Raw genomic sequence first — 16,817 nt, forward strand, 5'->3', positions numbered from 1 at the left:
TTAAATAATTTTATTGATAAATCTTTATATTAAATTTCATTAAAAATTTAGATATTTATAAGGACGCTGTCGAAGTTGGTTTTTTTTTAATGCCTTTTGTTATTTATTGATTTAAATATATAATATCCAATATATTTTATTATAAAAGAGACTTTATAAATTGGAAATTAGTTAAATTTTGTAATATTTTATATAAATTTATATATATATAGGCTATATTTATTTATTTTTCAAAGGAAGGAATAGAAAAAAAAATCTGAGTCTGGATAATCGGATTTTATAAGATTTTATCGCAAATATCTAAAGCAAGAAACGGTAATTTTTTAGATATCAAGTAAATATTGATTTCGAATTCAAAAATTGGATTAAAAAATGCAAAATACGTAATATATATATATATATATATATTGCATTTGTATTTTTTTTATTTTTTGCAATTTTATAAATTAAAATGCGAGAAGTTTGGTGCGTATTTTTGCTATTTTTTTCAGTTTTTCCTCAGCTTAATTGATGATTTTTCTTTAAGGAACACGCTACTTTCTCTGTTTTTTTATTATTATTATTATTTTAAATTAATTTTTCTATACCTTAACGTATGTTTACGCTTATAGAACCGATGGGATAATCCGGTTTTCCACCCCTCACTCAGGTTTTAACAGTACCCGAGACGATAGAAGAAGATGAAAAATCTTAAAGTTTTGTATAAATTTTGACCATTTGGGAAATGAATATTTTTCTGGAAAAGAAAATCAAAACGAGGTAAAAATAACGGGAAAACGCACGTGGGGTTCGGTAAATGTGACCAGTTCCCGCCAGAACGGGTTGATATCACCAAGGCAACCGACCGGACTAGTCTATTGGCAAAAGAAAAAAGAGGGGGAGAAGCAGTTATAAGTAGTCATTAGGATGATGGAAGGATAGATGATGCTCGATTCTTCCATGACCTACTTCGTCTAGCCTATTGCTTAACCTTCATCGACTTGGTTCATTTCGAGCCTGTAACATTCGCTTGCTAAAGGAAATGAATATCGAAGCAGACAAATCGGGGTCGAACATGCGGTGTCGGAAATTGGGTCGTCTCTGCTTAAAACGCATCAAAAATTGCAAATTTTCCATATAGAAATCGATTAAAACCGTCGGAGAAAAATCTACATTATCTAACCAAATGATTACTCCTACACACGTATATACATATTCTATACGTGTGTATATATATATATATATAAACCCTTACATCTCTTAACAACGTTAATTCCTAGAAGAGGAGGGTGTATATGGAAGCGATATAGGAAGGGGAATTAATAGCTGCACCTCACATAGAACGGAAACCAATTTCCTAACCAACAAGAAAACGAATTTCCTTATAGTTTCTTAATTATTTTTAAAAAGATTCCATTCAAATTTAATATATACATATATATCTTGTTTGATGTAAGCTTTCACGTCTTGTTAGTTGGGGAGTTGTCGAAACGATCCATATTTTCCGTGAGTAAAATTTCCACACCCACCTGTAGCACTTGTACCAACAGGCGAATCGATATCTTGTGAGGTAGGATACCTGAATGCTGTCGAGAAACCTCTCGACGAGAATAGAAGACTGTCATGATTTTGAAATCAATACCGGTTACATTTTCAACTCACAATATTAAAAAAAAATGCGGTAATTAAACACATTCCTCCTATTAATTTGACCCATCTAGTAGGAAATCCCCTAAACCCCGAACCTTTTTTTTTTATTCTCTCGAATTAATTTACGGCATTCTGACATATTTTTAAACGAGATAACCTTATTTAATTATAGGGAAATGATAATTTTTTCTACCGAAATGTAGGAAATGTATACAAATATAATTACCATAGAAAGGAAGGAGTATATATATAACATATATATATATATAAAAGAATTAAGAAATTTAATTGTTATAATAGTTTTAATTTAAATAATTACGTAATTATGCCGTTTTAAATAATTAATGTGGTGTAGTTAGTTAGTAATGACCACGCCTTAAAGAATAACGCTAATATGGACCCTTCTGCCATTTTTCAATTTCTAGTATGACTCCATAAACCGCAGCGAAACGGTAAAGAAGAAAATATATATTTATATAGACGAGTAAATATATGTTATAGAGAATAGGGAAGAGCGTAACGGATGATAGCGAAGAATAAGGCATTAATTAAAGTGGCATATTTACCTTCCATCCGGCAGAACTATTATTATCTCCTTTATCTTTGAAGTAGGGCACATTTTTGACCATCCAGTCGTATATTTGCGATAGGGTCAAACGTTTTTCGGCAGAGCCGTGTATAGCTTCTGTGATGAGATCGGCGTAAGACATGTTACCCCACGCGTTTCTTCTGGAGTTGGTCTTCTTGGCGTAAGGTGTTTGGCCTTTGAGGACACTGTCCCTATCTGACGGACTGTTCTCCGACCCCGGTGAAGGCCACGTGCTCGGCCTAGTATGCGTATCGTGTGATCCTTCGAAACCTTCCATTTCATTCATGCACAAACACTATAAGCACTCCTGTACACTTAATTTTCTTTCTTTTCCTATACGCGTGGTGGCTTTGAGGTAGACGGGGTATCTACTGGCATCTTTCTCATTCACAACCCATTGGAGTGTTTGGTAGACGACCTTAGCACTGCTTACTACTCTCCTCTGCAACTCACTGTACAATCATACTATGTCGCCTTAGCTCGGAATCTATAAGCTGACAGGTTGATACGTCACATTGGCCGGTGGCGACCTCTGGTGATAAGAAAATAAGAGTCAAGAAAATACCCCAAAACCCCCAATTTTATTACTCAAATCCCCTAAATGAGGCTAACTCGAATTCCACAGATTAAGTCAAAGTTTAATTGCCGCTCTATACATTGAATATTTGAAACTTCTCCGTTTCTACCCTTCGATTCTATAAAATAGGGAAATATTTTTAAGGATCGATATTTAGACGTGGCCAAGTTAAAATAAGCATAAAATAATTTTATAAAAATAAATGAGATTTTTAAATAATATATTTTTTTTTTACCTTTTAACCTAATGAATTTTTTGATAAATAGTAAGGTCGCTCGTTCTCAACGCGTATAAGATGAAAGGTTATTTCTTAGTCACTTCCACGTGATATATACCTGGTAAATAAATATATATATATTCGTGAATTGAAAACTACATCGTCTCTTATCAGATAAGGTAAACTAAACAATTATAAAAGTAAAAAACTGTATCCTAAACAACTCCCCACTGTGTAAATATCCGAAACATGCGCGTTATCTACGGTTATCAAGCTCCTTTATAAAGACTGAGATAGTTAAGATATCGGTATCGAGAGGTCGACTAACTTGGTAAATAAAGTTCACAATACAACCGATAATCACTTTTTGTGTAATCTATCAAAATAAATTGCGTTTACTGACCTACTGCACCCCTCTTATTTAATATATTAAAACTTTAAAGGTGCAAAATGCGCTCCTTTGTATGAAAAATGTGTAGGAGGGTGACTAAATAGTTGCATTTATATAAATTTCTGCTACAGTTAAGAGCTTGTATGTGTGAAAACTACTTCTTACGACGATCTTATTCTCTTTATATAAAAGTTTAGTAACGTTTACGGCTGTGTAAAGGTCAATCTAGACGTGCTCTTCTCCTATCGTTAGTGAGTAAACTAATAAGCATATCTAATCTTAACAAGAACGTGGTGCCTTATCTAATTTTTACTAAATGTATAATAATTATATTCATAAAGAATTGTGTATTTTATATCGAATGATCGTAATTACTGAGCTTCCAGTCATATGATGCGTATCTAACCATAGATACTAAGATTAAACCTCAATTAGAATGCCATATATTGAGTAAGTTTGAAGGCTTCTTCCTTAAGGTTTTATAGGATTAATTGTTAAATTAACTCTTTATATATAGACCTATATATAATGATTTTTAGATTCTNTAGACGACCTTAGCACTGCTTACTACTCTCCTCTGCAACTCACTGTACAGTCATACTATGTCGCCTTAGCTCGGAATCTATAAGCTGACAGGTTGATACGTCACATTGGCCGGTGGCGACCTCTGGTGATAAGAAAATAAGAGTCAAGAAAATACCCCAAAACCCCCAATTTTATTACTCAAATCCCCTAAATGAGGCTAACTCGAATTCCACAGATTAAGTCAAAGTTTAATTGCCGCTCTATACATTGAATATTTGAAACTTCTTCGTTTCTACCCTTCGATTCTATAAAATAGGGAAATATTTTTAAGGATCGATATTTAGACGTGGCCAAGTTAAAATAAGCATAAAATAATTTTATAAAAATAAATGAGATTTTTAAATAATATATTTTTTTTTTACCTTTTAACCTAATGAATTTTTTGATAAATAGTAAGGTCGCTCGTTCTCAACGCGTATAAGATGAAAGGTTATTTCTTAGTCACTTCCACGTGATATATACCTGGTAAATAAATATATATATATTCGTGAATTGAAAACTACATCGTCTCTTATCAGATAAGGTAAACTAAACAATTATAAAAGTAAAAAACTGTATCCTAAACAACTCCCCACTGTGTAAATATCCGAAACATGCGCGTTATCTACGGTTATCAAGCTCCTTTATAAAGACTGAGATAGTTAAGATATCGGTATCGAGAGGTCGACTAACTTGGTAAATAAAGTTCACAATACAACCGATAATCACTTTTTGTGTAATCTATCAAAATAAATTGCGTTTACTGACCTACTGCACCCCTCTTATTTAATATATTAAAACTTTAAAGGTGCAAAATGCGCTCCTTTGTATGAAAAATGTGTAGGAGGGTGACTAAATAGTTGCATTTATATAAATTTCTGCTACAGTTAAGAGCTTGTATGTGTGAAAACTACTTCTTACGACGATCTTATTCTCTTTATATAAAAGTTTAGTAACGTTTACGGCTGTGTAAAGGTCAATCTAGACGTGCTCTTCTCCTATCGTTAGTGAGTAAACTAATAAGCATATCTAATCTTAACAAGAACGTGGTGCCTTATCTAATTTTTACTAAATGTATAATAATTATATTCATAAAGAATTGTGTATTTTATATCGAATGATCGTAATTACTGAGCTTCCAGTCATATGATGCGTATCTAACCATAGATACTAAGATTAAACCTCAATTAGAATGCCATATATTGAGTAAGTTTGAAGGCTTCTTCCTTAAGGTTTTATAGGATTAATTGTTAAATTAACTCTTTATATATAGACCTATATATAATGATTTTCAGATTCTAAACGCAAAAATCTGTCTTTTAAAAATAGCAAATGTTATTAATAATATAAATTTATAATGTATACAGAGCAATAAATTGAAATTAATTTAAGAAAAATTAATTTAATTTGTAATTTTTGATGTGTCTTAATTTTATTTATTGATATTCCCACTTTTCTACATTTTAAATAGCATATTAGCATAGAAATTCTTTTCTAAAATTGAATTTCTTTTCAATTAAACTGTAATTAACCTACGTTTACTTTTTACATAATAATATTATTAATTAATATCAAATTTACAGGTAAAAGATGTTAAAATGTAAATAAATAAATGGCAAATTAATTTGTATATTTATATTAATAAATTTAATAAATAAAAAATAAATTACTTTGTATTCATAAGTGAGCCGCATAACTGAATATATAGGCCTACAATATGCAAGTAATGAAAACTTAATATGTTTTAGGCTCTCCGGCGCCTTCTTTTGCTTAACTATTTTGCAAATTCCAACTCATCATGAACCACTTTAGGAATAAAAGGAAAATTGTAGCATTAGGAAAAATGACAATCATTCTTTTCGTACTTTAAAATAGTTTCTTAATCTCCTTAATCATCCTACCCTTTTAACAGTTTCTGGTGGACTAAAGGGTTTAAATAGGTCAATGGTGCGTTATAGATTTATAGTCATAGGGCTCAGGTAATTAGGGACCCCTATTTATATTGTCGATTTCAGACTTTTTTCTTCGAAAAAGTATTTTCTTTTAAAAGATCGGTTAGGGACACCCTGTTGGTTGGGGCCCCGGGCTATCGCCCTTTTTTGCCCGTAGGATAATGCGCCACTGGAATAGGGTAATAAAAGTTAATTGTATAAAGACCCTTTTTACTTAAGGAGAGATTATGAATAAATTTTAAGTATTTTAAATTTAAATATATAAATAAAATTCTTTGTTTTTTAATCCTTAAAATTTTCCTGCTTAATCCAAGAGAAAATTTTACCAGAATTTCCATAAAATATATAAATCAAAATTGGGTAATGTAGAATTAAAATTTTAAAATATAAAAAAAAATAAAAAATAATAATAATAAAGAAAATTTTTAATATTTTTTCAATATTAAAGCCCTAGATACAATTAAAAGGAAACGAATTTGAAAAGGAAGAGGTGTGTAAAATCTTAAAAGTTATTTATAATTTTTCATAACGGATATTTTGCATTTCGTTCTAGAAATTTCAAAAATAATCTCTCGTGTTACTGCTGCTTGTTACTTACTATATTTAGACCGTAACCTAAAGGTTCTATTGTCAACTTTGACCTTGAACTTTTCTTAAGAAAGGTATGGACTGATAAAAAGCACGAGACGACTTGTCTCCCCTTTTCTATTTTCTTTCTTCTTCTACTCCTTTTTTTTATTATTATAATTATTTTCTAAAACGATGATCGAAAGACGCAAAAATCCTCAAACACTGATCAATGATCGATCCGATTCATTAGCGTTACGCCTATAGTTTATTGTAGTAATTAATTGTTAATAGAGACAAGTTGTGAGTTTTATAAATAGATTTTGTAATCGGTTCGTTCGTATGTTTATCCTCAAGACTTTTTGGAAACTAAAATACGCTTCTGAGTATTAGTCCCTATATATATATACCTCTTTTGATGTAGTTTAATTAATACCAAAAATCGTTGCTGGAAATTTGTTAATTTAAACCAATTACACGCTTTTCTTCGTTTATAATCATTTTATTTGAATTATTTAAGCGTTTAAAAATGTTTTTAACTATTAAAATGCGAGTGTAACGGCATAATATGGGCCTTAATCAAAATTCTAAACCGATAGGAAGCACCTGCTGAAGGTAAAAGTTGAACACCTGCTACATAACGATAAAAATAGGCTCGTGTTCAAGGTAGCCCCAAATTTAAATTAATTGTTTTTCGAATATCTAAACTATATATTATAGATAATAATTATATTAAAGGTATAAGAGAAATTATTACATTTTTTTTGTTTCTTTTCGCTTCTACCGAAAGGAAAAGTGCTGTAACGCTTTTTTCTTGGCCGTGTATTCACTCCCGAAGGCTACAGGAAATGTTAAATTTTGATTTAATAACAGTTAACGTGTATAATATCGCGTAACGAATAGAAAAAAGTGAGGATATTTTACGGTTTAGTATCGATAACTAACCAATTTCCGATGTCAATAGGTTAACTATAACGTTCGGAAAAGTGAACTGGAGCATTGTTACGTGTTGATGACCCTTTCTTGACCCGTCCGGTTACGTCACGACTGGAGATACTTCGTGCCTAGGGCTATTAATGGGTGGTGAGTGGAATTGATCATAAAGCGTAAAGATCGAGTGGAAACTACAGAAAATGCTTATTGTAAGAGAAGACGAAGTAGAACGAAGCTTTTCGAGTAACTTTTGATTTATCTCAAGTTACGATCTTTTCGAGAATATCACGGATGAAACCATTTTTTTGCACGCCGAATTGCTTCGAAATTTTTATACTCGTGAAACTTTGAGAAGTTGTAAAATATTTATTAATAATATCTCACTTATGAAACGTGTATTTACAGGCTCGAGCCTTTATGAGTTTAAATAAGGCACACGTCATTTAGATCTGCAGGCCTAGTACGATCCAGCTGCAAAATAGGTAGATTAAGGTCGCATCTAAAATATCCCTAATAAATTACTGGTCTAGTAAGGTTTAGCGCCGTGTTAATTAGGTTCTACTTCAGTAAATTCGCTCGATTCGAACCGATACCGATCTGATCTCGGTCCAAGCCGTATAATATACGGTATGGGTAGCATAGATAAAGTCTACACTTTATAATGTTTCCTGTTAAAGCCCAATGGGGGGATCTTATCGCCTTAAGCCAAACGACGGTACAAACGTGCTTACTCATTTATAGTTATTGTGCTTTACAAATGCCAATATTGCGCTTACGTTACAATATAATATTCTAATTAGAAGCCCATTAAAATAATTTTTACTCTTAAAAAATATGGTTTCTCTTGTTAAAAAGATCATTTACTGTATAGGCTTGTGTTTTGATGTTAATGCTTGAATTTCCTAGGACCTGTGATGAATCTGCATGCTTAGACAAGTATATAAAGGATATTTTGATGCTGATAGATGTAGAGATTTTGATCGTGATGTAAATTAGATTATATAAAATACCTCAAGTAACTCAGTAGCTTGGATGAGAGAATATATGGACTATTTTTCAATTATCATTGTACATATTTTCTTTTCTTTATCTTAGATTTTGAGAGTTTATCGTTTTGTTAGAGCGAAGGAAAAACCATTTAAACACGCTTTAGTAGTCCTAGCTTTAAGTTTTAATATTGCATTTGATATTGTAATAATTAATGGTAATTAAATTTTTATTTCTTACCTAAACTTCTCAGTTTTTTCTATATTTTGTTTGACTCAATTACTCATAACAAACAGCCAGCATTCTTATGCAGGATACAAAGATTTTCAACAAAAGATTTATACTCTACGGCATAATAGAGGAATCTTCTATAATATAATACAGGAATACTCTATGATATAACACAAATATTCTATGCCAGTACGACACGTGGATGCTCTAAGATGCATTCTTGTATATAAATGCTTTATGTATATAAATTATAATTCTAACCCTTCTAGAGCTCGATTAGTTATGCACTTTTGCACCCTAGAGCATCTTTGAATTAAAGTAACACAAGACCCATCGTTGATGATACCTATCATCAACTGCTTACCATAATCAAGATCTACGGTAGAATACTTAGAAGAGGCAAAAAATGATGGCCCTATTTTTGTGTTGGTGGAACAAATGTTACCAATTTATCATAGTAAATTATTACGGCTACAATAAAACAATTCTAGCATTTAAAAATTATCGGTTATAATAAAAAAAAAGGTAGAGTTTTCCTCATCACACCGCTCTGAAAACTGAGATTTTATAAGGAATTTCGTAAAAGATTATAATCATTTCTATTTAGCATAATACTTTATAGGGTGAGAACAATGGATCATTTAATAATCGAAACAGAAAATAAGAGGGAAGAATTTGTTTGGAGTGATATTAAATCAAGCAAATTCTATTGCTACTGGATTATAAAAGTCAAGACGTATGGTTGAACTTGACCCTATTAATCGTAGAGCGGAACTTGTCATGCTTTATGCTTTGTATACTCCAGAATGCAAATTAAGACAGATAACAATTCTATCATTTCAGGTACTCGAAAAGATACGGGTCTATTATATTTATCGATTCTAGTAATTTTCAAAAATTATGAAATATATAGGCTATATTTAAATCTTTCATAAGGGGAAATCTAATTCTTTATATGTTAGCCTCTTTATATTTTATAGCCTCTAAAACGTCTGATCAAGAAGGATATTAAGCTTGGACTTGTGCGTTGTTGCATGAAAATTATAAGCTACAAGATGCATTACTTGTAGCTTATAACTCCAAGAAGGCCTTTGCATAAAACGCTTTTACTGTACAGTACAAGCGTTTTATGCAAAGGATCCGGCTTTGGGCATATACCCGATCATAACCGAGGGCTCTTCTTCTTACAGGCCTCGTTATTCATATTCTTGTCTATATCTATATAATAGCGCTAAAGAAATTGGCCTGAAAAATGCTCAAAATGCCCCTGACAATGGTATCGAGGTGTTATCGCGAGTGTCGTTTGTGTGTAAAATTACATTAATATATAAACATATATATAATATGTTTGTTTAACTATTAGAAAATCACACGAATAAATTATAATTAAATATTTATTAGAATTTTCTTTATGTAGGCTTTAATATTTTAAATGTTCGATTAATTAAAGAGCATACACTTCCACTGACTTCTCAATACAACTATGCTCTTGAATACTAAAAACACGTCTATTTTTATATGTTGTAAGAGATTTTCTCAGTTTTTAATTTTATTTTCCTTTATTTTTTCGGTATTTTATACTTTTCTAGTTCTCTACTATAAGATTTTGATACATTCGACCAGTCAGTTAACCGGATTTTCGATTGACTTTCACTAAAAGAAATCAAAATATTTGCTAAATGCTTTCATATTTTCGTTCATGGACAAGTTGACCTTACGCATAAGCCTTTAAAAAAATATTTTTATTTATGATTTTCAAGCTTATTTTATATTAAATTTCAATTTTTAGAAGTTACGAGGCATGCAAGCGAATACTCGAATTGTTACTCAGTATGAAAAAGCTAGATTCTTGAAAATTCTCTTCTATTTTGCCTATCGTTTACTACTTCATTCACATCTAAAGCTTTTAAGTAGGATATGAATAGAGAATTTTAAGTAATGCACAAAATGTAAATGGATACTCGACGTATAATGCGCTTCAAAATAGAAAAATTATATCAAATTTTTCCCCTTTTTTTTTGCTGTTGTAAAGAAATTGTGACGTTTAAATTTAGTTTTAAATGTATTTATTTTTATTTTATGAAAGTATTTTTAATGTATTTATCGAAATTTATAATTTTTTTTTTTTAATATTTAAAAAGATTTAAACTTAATTTAACAAATACATTTAGATGCGAAGAGTGGATTAGATTAAATTCATCATGCAGTCCTCACAAATCCTTAAGTAAATAATCCTTAATGTAGAGAGACATGAAAAATTGTTAATTCCTAAAACTAAATAAAGGTAAGGTGAAAGTGGGGTAATTTGATATTCTTCTTTTTACATTACGCTTTGTCTGTATATAGAAACACAAAACAAAGTTAGTTATCGGGATTTGTTATCTTATCTTAAGCTAATCGATCGTAAGTTTCCCCGAAATTTTTTCTCAGAATTGGTACCAAAGTTGCACCTGTTAAAATAAATTGTTTTAAGCATAAGCCAAGGTGCATGTGAGTCATTAAAATGGGCTTGGAAGCACCACGCATTGCCTCCAGCTAAATCATTTCTCCACAAAACTTAGAAAAAAAAACTTCATTTTCTCAAAAAAAAAGTTATAAATTTATCGAAAATTTTGTTTTATTCAAAAGAATACGCTTAAAATTATTACACTATGCATGTAAAAATGGATTTAATTTATCTACTTGATTTTAAATGAAATGGTAAATTTCGTGTAAATTTAATTAGATTGTGATATTTTGAACTACACGCTAAATAAATGAAGTATTTTATGCCCGTACAGGATAAATTCTCTAGAAAACGAGGGATTTATTCACTTTTTATGGCTTTTTTTAAAGGTCTAGTTATAGGTAATTTAAATACTTTACAAATCACTCGATGGCTTGAATTGATCTTCACATCTTAATCTTGAGAGATCGTTTCAACACCATTTTCAAAGTTGTACTTTACATGTTTAAACTGATGATGTAGTCTTTTACAAAAACAGAGCCTTCAGGTCTAACTCTTTAGATGCGTTATACAGATACAAATATAAAATAAAGGCATTAGTAATGAGTCCTGGCTGATTTCCGGCCATGTCCATGCTCTGTTAAAGTTTACAGCTTCGTCACTTATGGAAAACTTTGGTGTATCTGAATTGTATTAGAGTTTTAGCACGGGGCCTTACTAATTTAGACTTTTGATGTTCATTTTTTGGATTTTTTTAAAAAACTCTTTCCTCCCCGTGAGTACTAAGAGGGCCTCTTTCAGCAAGGCCATAGTGAGTTCGGCCAGGACCACCTCCGAAAAATTCCTGGGGTTTTTTCGACTCAGTGGCATCCTTACAGATCTGTGGGACCTCGGTATCGAGTCTCGGGATAGCACTATTTTTGGATTTTTAGTATATGGCCTCACTACTTAAGGCTTTTGACGCCCATTTTTTTGGATCATTGAAATCAGAAGCTATTCCTACAGGCTACTGAAAATTCTTTCGCCTTCTATACTAATAAAATAATAACTTTTCTACTCGAATAGTTTAAGAACAAGCGCAAATATACGAAGTAACTAACGAATTAAGTCAAGAAGTTAAACATGGCGCCATATGGCCTGCAAAACGATGTGTTAAAGTTCATAGAGATGGCCCGATATAATATTTCTTCTTGACATTTATCTGGTTTTTATAAGCTCTTTTTTTTTTAGTCCTTAAATGTCAGGCAAATCGAGTCGTCGCTTTTATTTGTCGTAAAAATGCGATCTCTTTAACAATTACGAAATTGTCTATAGGAAAAGTCCACGTGGAACGTTCTTGGAGTTGTTTAAGAGCAAAATCAATCTAAACTTCATTACTACTTTTACTTTAATTATCATAAAATAAATCATCAATGACAAAGTTTGTTAATTAGAAATGGGTAGATGCATCCATAAGAACAAAAATGCCACGGCTTCGTTCCTTATTATTCGTTAATGGCGACATCAATCATTTTGTTTGTAAATAAAAGTTTCGCTATTCTCCAAAAAAGCAACATAACGAATAAGCAAAATTGCTAATTATTTAATTATTTTGAAGGTTTTTCCACCCAAAAATATGCTTCTTTTCATAAATTTTAATTTGGTACATCGGGATTTTTATCCAAAATCCAAACTTTATATATATTTTTTAAATATTTTCTCCCTTCTATCAGGAGCGAATACTTCGTTTACTATTAACATTTAAGGCCTCATACATAAAAATATTTAATATTATTAGGTCTATGATATCGATTTTTAAATATTAAGATGTTATAATTTCTTATTTAATAGGAGGGAAGTGTTTAAACTGGGATACTTTAAAACAGGTTCAAAATTTACTTAGAAAAATTTATTAAATTCGAGTTACAAGTGTTTAAAATGATAATTTCGAGGTCTTTCCGAGTACTGCTTTACTAATCTAACTTACTGACGTAATAGCTAGAAAGCAGTCCCTATCACAGTGATCAGCAGGCCATTTGGTCTCCCCTGCTGGTTCTTCTCTTATAGGAACTTCTATAAGTTATTGAGGCCGCATTTATGAAGATGTCAAAAACATTTGTTATAAATTATTATTTGTTCTTTATGTACTGGGGCCTCAAAACCGAGAGTGGTTGGGTGTCTTTATCTCCGAGAGGCCCTGTCACAAAGATGTCCGAAAATTCACCTTATCCATTCAAACTATTATTGAATGAGTAGAATCGTGAACCGGATTTATGGGCGGGCATCCTGGGCACGTGTCAGGGGCCTCCACGAAAAGAAAAGAATAAAAAAAAAAAGGAGATAAACGAGTAAGGAACGACTCAGGAAACGAAAGTAAGATAGAAATTCGATATAAAATTAAGATAGAGTAGAATTTGCATGGAGTTAGTCGCATAGAGGCCTCCACAACTATGTCTTGGGGCCTAAACCTGTTCTATCATTAATATAGCACTGTAACTTGAACGGGTAGAAATCTTGAACACTTTCAATATTGATACACATGTAATGACTTCTCTCTTTATTTAAGGACTCTCTACATAGTCCAGACTCATTAGAATTTATCTCAGAGGGTCCTAATTATTTGTAATTCAAGAAATAAGGATAGATTTTTGAATAACGAGTAAAAATTAGAATATTCTAATATATAATAGGGAGAAATCCTTATAAATTAGGAGATTCATATCATATATATTTATAGATCTAGGGCAAATTTATTCGAGTTTCTCCTCTTCTTAATTATTGAGTTAATCATAAAACACGAATAGAAATTTGTTTTTATTGAATAAAAACTTAATTAAATAATTAATTTTTAATTAAAAAAAACTTTTACGGATCGTTAATTCTCGTAAAATTATAAAAGTTTTAATAAGTGTAAATAGAAGATTTATATGAAGAAGAATATTTTATAATTCATTAGCAATTTTGAATGTAATCGGAATTGTTGTTTGTAGTAAATTTTTAATGAAAATTTTATCAATTAAAGTTAATTACAATTATAAATAAATGAGTAAATATTATTCATAATATGCGTTACCAGTGTTTAAATCATAAATTTTCTATTGATTCATAATAACCATATATATGATTTAAGAGTAAATTTTCTGAATTGCTCCGAAGGTATCATTTTAATTATTGTCGTGTAAAGTAAATAAGTCATTTTAAATGCTCATTTTCACTTTAAAACGTAATTAAATCATTTTATAATTCATTTACTATCATTATTAAATGAGTTTTTATATTCACTTTTGCCTGAGCCCGTCTTTATGTCTGACTGTAAAAATTCTTCGATACGGCTTTAAAATTAATGGGTTGTTATAAGAGGATTATCCCTCCTGGTGTCACCTAATTTCAAAAATACATATTGTATATATAGACGAATTTATAGGAAACGGAGTCAGAATACCTCACTTTCAATTAAGAATAGGTTAAATATTTAAAAAATTGTCTATGATCGATTAAATTTATAGCCTAATTTTGTGCATTTTTAATGAATTTTTATACTTTTTTATGTCTTATAAGTGAAACGACGAGTGATTTAGTATCAGTTTTAGCATCGTAGAAGAGTGTAGGGGCCTTTACCACCTGCTGAGCACTCTTGGACTGGTGATAAAGATAAAATTCTTCCAATCTTCATCGTTTACTAATTGAAAGTTTACACTTTTTAATGCTCTAATTCATGAAATCTACTCGTTTATTTATATCATTACTGTATATTATGGATAAAGAAACATATATACTGTATATATAACCTTATCAGTTCCGTTTTAACTGTTCTATCAATAGATTTCGTATTCGATACTTCCGTTCAACGCATTTTTAACTTCATAAATTAGCTTTTCACAGAAAAACTTGTACTAAAATTCATTTATTAATTATTATTTCTAGTATAAAAGAAGAGATAATTCAGTTAAATAAATGAAAAATTTTTATTTAATTAAAATCCTCGTAGATTAGGTCTAAATAAAAATCTGGAAAATACACGAACTTGTAGAATTTTTTTGATCATTCAGTGATAACGTTTTTAGGTAGTGATTAATTGATACATAAAATTTATTATTGGTGTTTTCCCTTTATTTATAAATTAACTTACAATATATAAAGAATATTAGCAAGCTCCTGTTAATAGAAAGTTTATCGTTAACTGCAGCTCTTAATTAGAGAAGCATTATATTATCTAGAACAGAAGGTGGAGTGGGGGAACCTATGGCCTTTTGCAACTTGATAAAATGTAAAATGATTTAATGTAGAAATAAGTTGTTGGCACTTTAATTTTCTTCATTTTTCTGATCAATTAACTAAAAAATAATTGAAAAACATGATATATTTGCGTCAAAAGAGGATAGTTTTAAGAATTTGTCGTGCCGTCACTACCAAGAAATGTAACAATAGGTTTTTAAAAATTCAAATTAGTAGTTAATTTCTATATAATGTTTATGGTGTATTTATTTGAAAAAGATTGAAAACTTTTAAAGATTATAAAAACTTTTAAATCTAAGCGAACCGTAGGGAAAAAGTAACAAATAATTACCTGATAATCAGCTTAAAACGTTACATTGTTCTGGTTGACAGGTGGGGGTCCATTAGCTATTTTTTCAACAATTGTCAGTCCTAAATTATCGTTGCTGACGGGTTGTAGCTTACTCGTTGAGTATTGTTGCCACTACAATAGTGTTGGTCCTATCACTGTTCAAGTGATTGTTAGAAAGTGAGGGATGAACGAGTGAGGAAAAGCAGAAATGACAATAGAAGATTCCGTTAAGTCATTCACTTGTAGATCACTATTGACTTCTTATTACAAATCGCATAATTTAATTCATTTTATACTACAATTTCTTACAAATGTTAACCTTACAAGCTGAATAGTAGGCCTTTTTATTATTAAAGCTTTTATTTAACTTTCTTTGCATCAAGTTTTCAAATTTTCCAACTCAAATTTTATCCACTTCTAATTAAAGTAGAAGGCAGAAACTATTTTATGCTGTACATAAAACATTTATTAAAAATTTAGTTAAAAAGCTATCACAGTTTAATTTGTTTCAGCATTTTCTAAGTTTAATATAAATTTTATGGAGTTTTTTTTACTTTTAAAATCGAACACCTTTACTTTTTATAATATAGAATCTATGTAAAATTAGGCATAGGTTTATAGTGACACTCGGAAATAGTTCAATATTATCGGTTTTATTTATGGCATTTTTAAAATAAATAAAAGGATGCACTTTTATTAATGTTTGAGATAATAATGAAGTATTAAATACAATAAAATTAGCAGGGGCGTGCCGTGACATTTAATGATAGGGAAGCTGTGTTTATACAAGAAGCCGACATCCAGGGGCAATTAGTTAATTTTTTTCTTTAAATGTATTTTTAATAGATTATATATCTGACGTACTTAATAAACAAGTTCATTATAATTACCTCTGTTATTAGATCCAATATATTCCATATGCCCTCTAAATGCCAATTCTTGCTTTGATAAAAACATATAACATCTATTTATTTAGATATAATATATCTATTACCCATAATTATCTCGTTACAATTTTCAATATTTATTTTATATTATTTACTAATGTTAAATTCTATTCCGCTTCGATTTCCAAATTGCTTCAAATACGAAAGAATCGACGATTTTTCGTGTCTTTTGCCAGCTAAATTGTCAAAGACATTCTTATTCCACACACTAATTTCACTCTGTAAATGCATTTTTATGCAT

General features: G+C 30.3%; 1 protein-coding gene across 1 annotated transcript in view; it reads right to left on the reverse strand.

Annotated features, from left to right (window-relative positions):
- The window catches only part of LOC111632870 (forkhead box protein O-like), a 7,456-nt gene extending 4,750 nt beyond the window's left edge, over nucleotides 1–2,706 (reverse strand). The window contains exon 1 of the mRNA XM_023377397.1: nucleotides 2,196–2,706. Within this exon, the coding sequence (XP_023233165.1) occupies nucleotides 2,196–2,504 (309 nt within the window). The 5' untranslated portion in view covers nucleotides 2,505–2,706. The remainder of the gene's footprint in view (nucleotides 1–2,195) is intronic.
- Nucleotides 2,707–16,817: the final 14,111 nt, after the last annotated feature.

This window comes from Centruroides sculpturatus, unplaced genomic scaffold (assembly GCF_000671375.1).
Source record: "Centruroides sculpturatus isolate CEXI.00-Female unplaced genomic scaffold, Cexi_2.0 scaffold41, whole genome shotgun sequence".
Lineage (NCBI taxonomy): Eukaryota > Metazoa > Arthropoda > Arachnida > Scorpiones > Buthidae > Centruroides > Centruroides sculpturatus.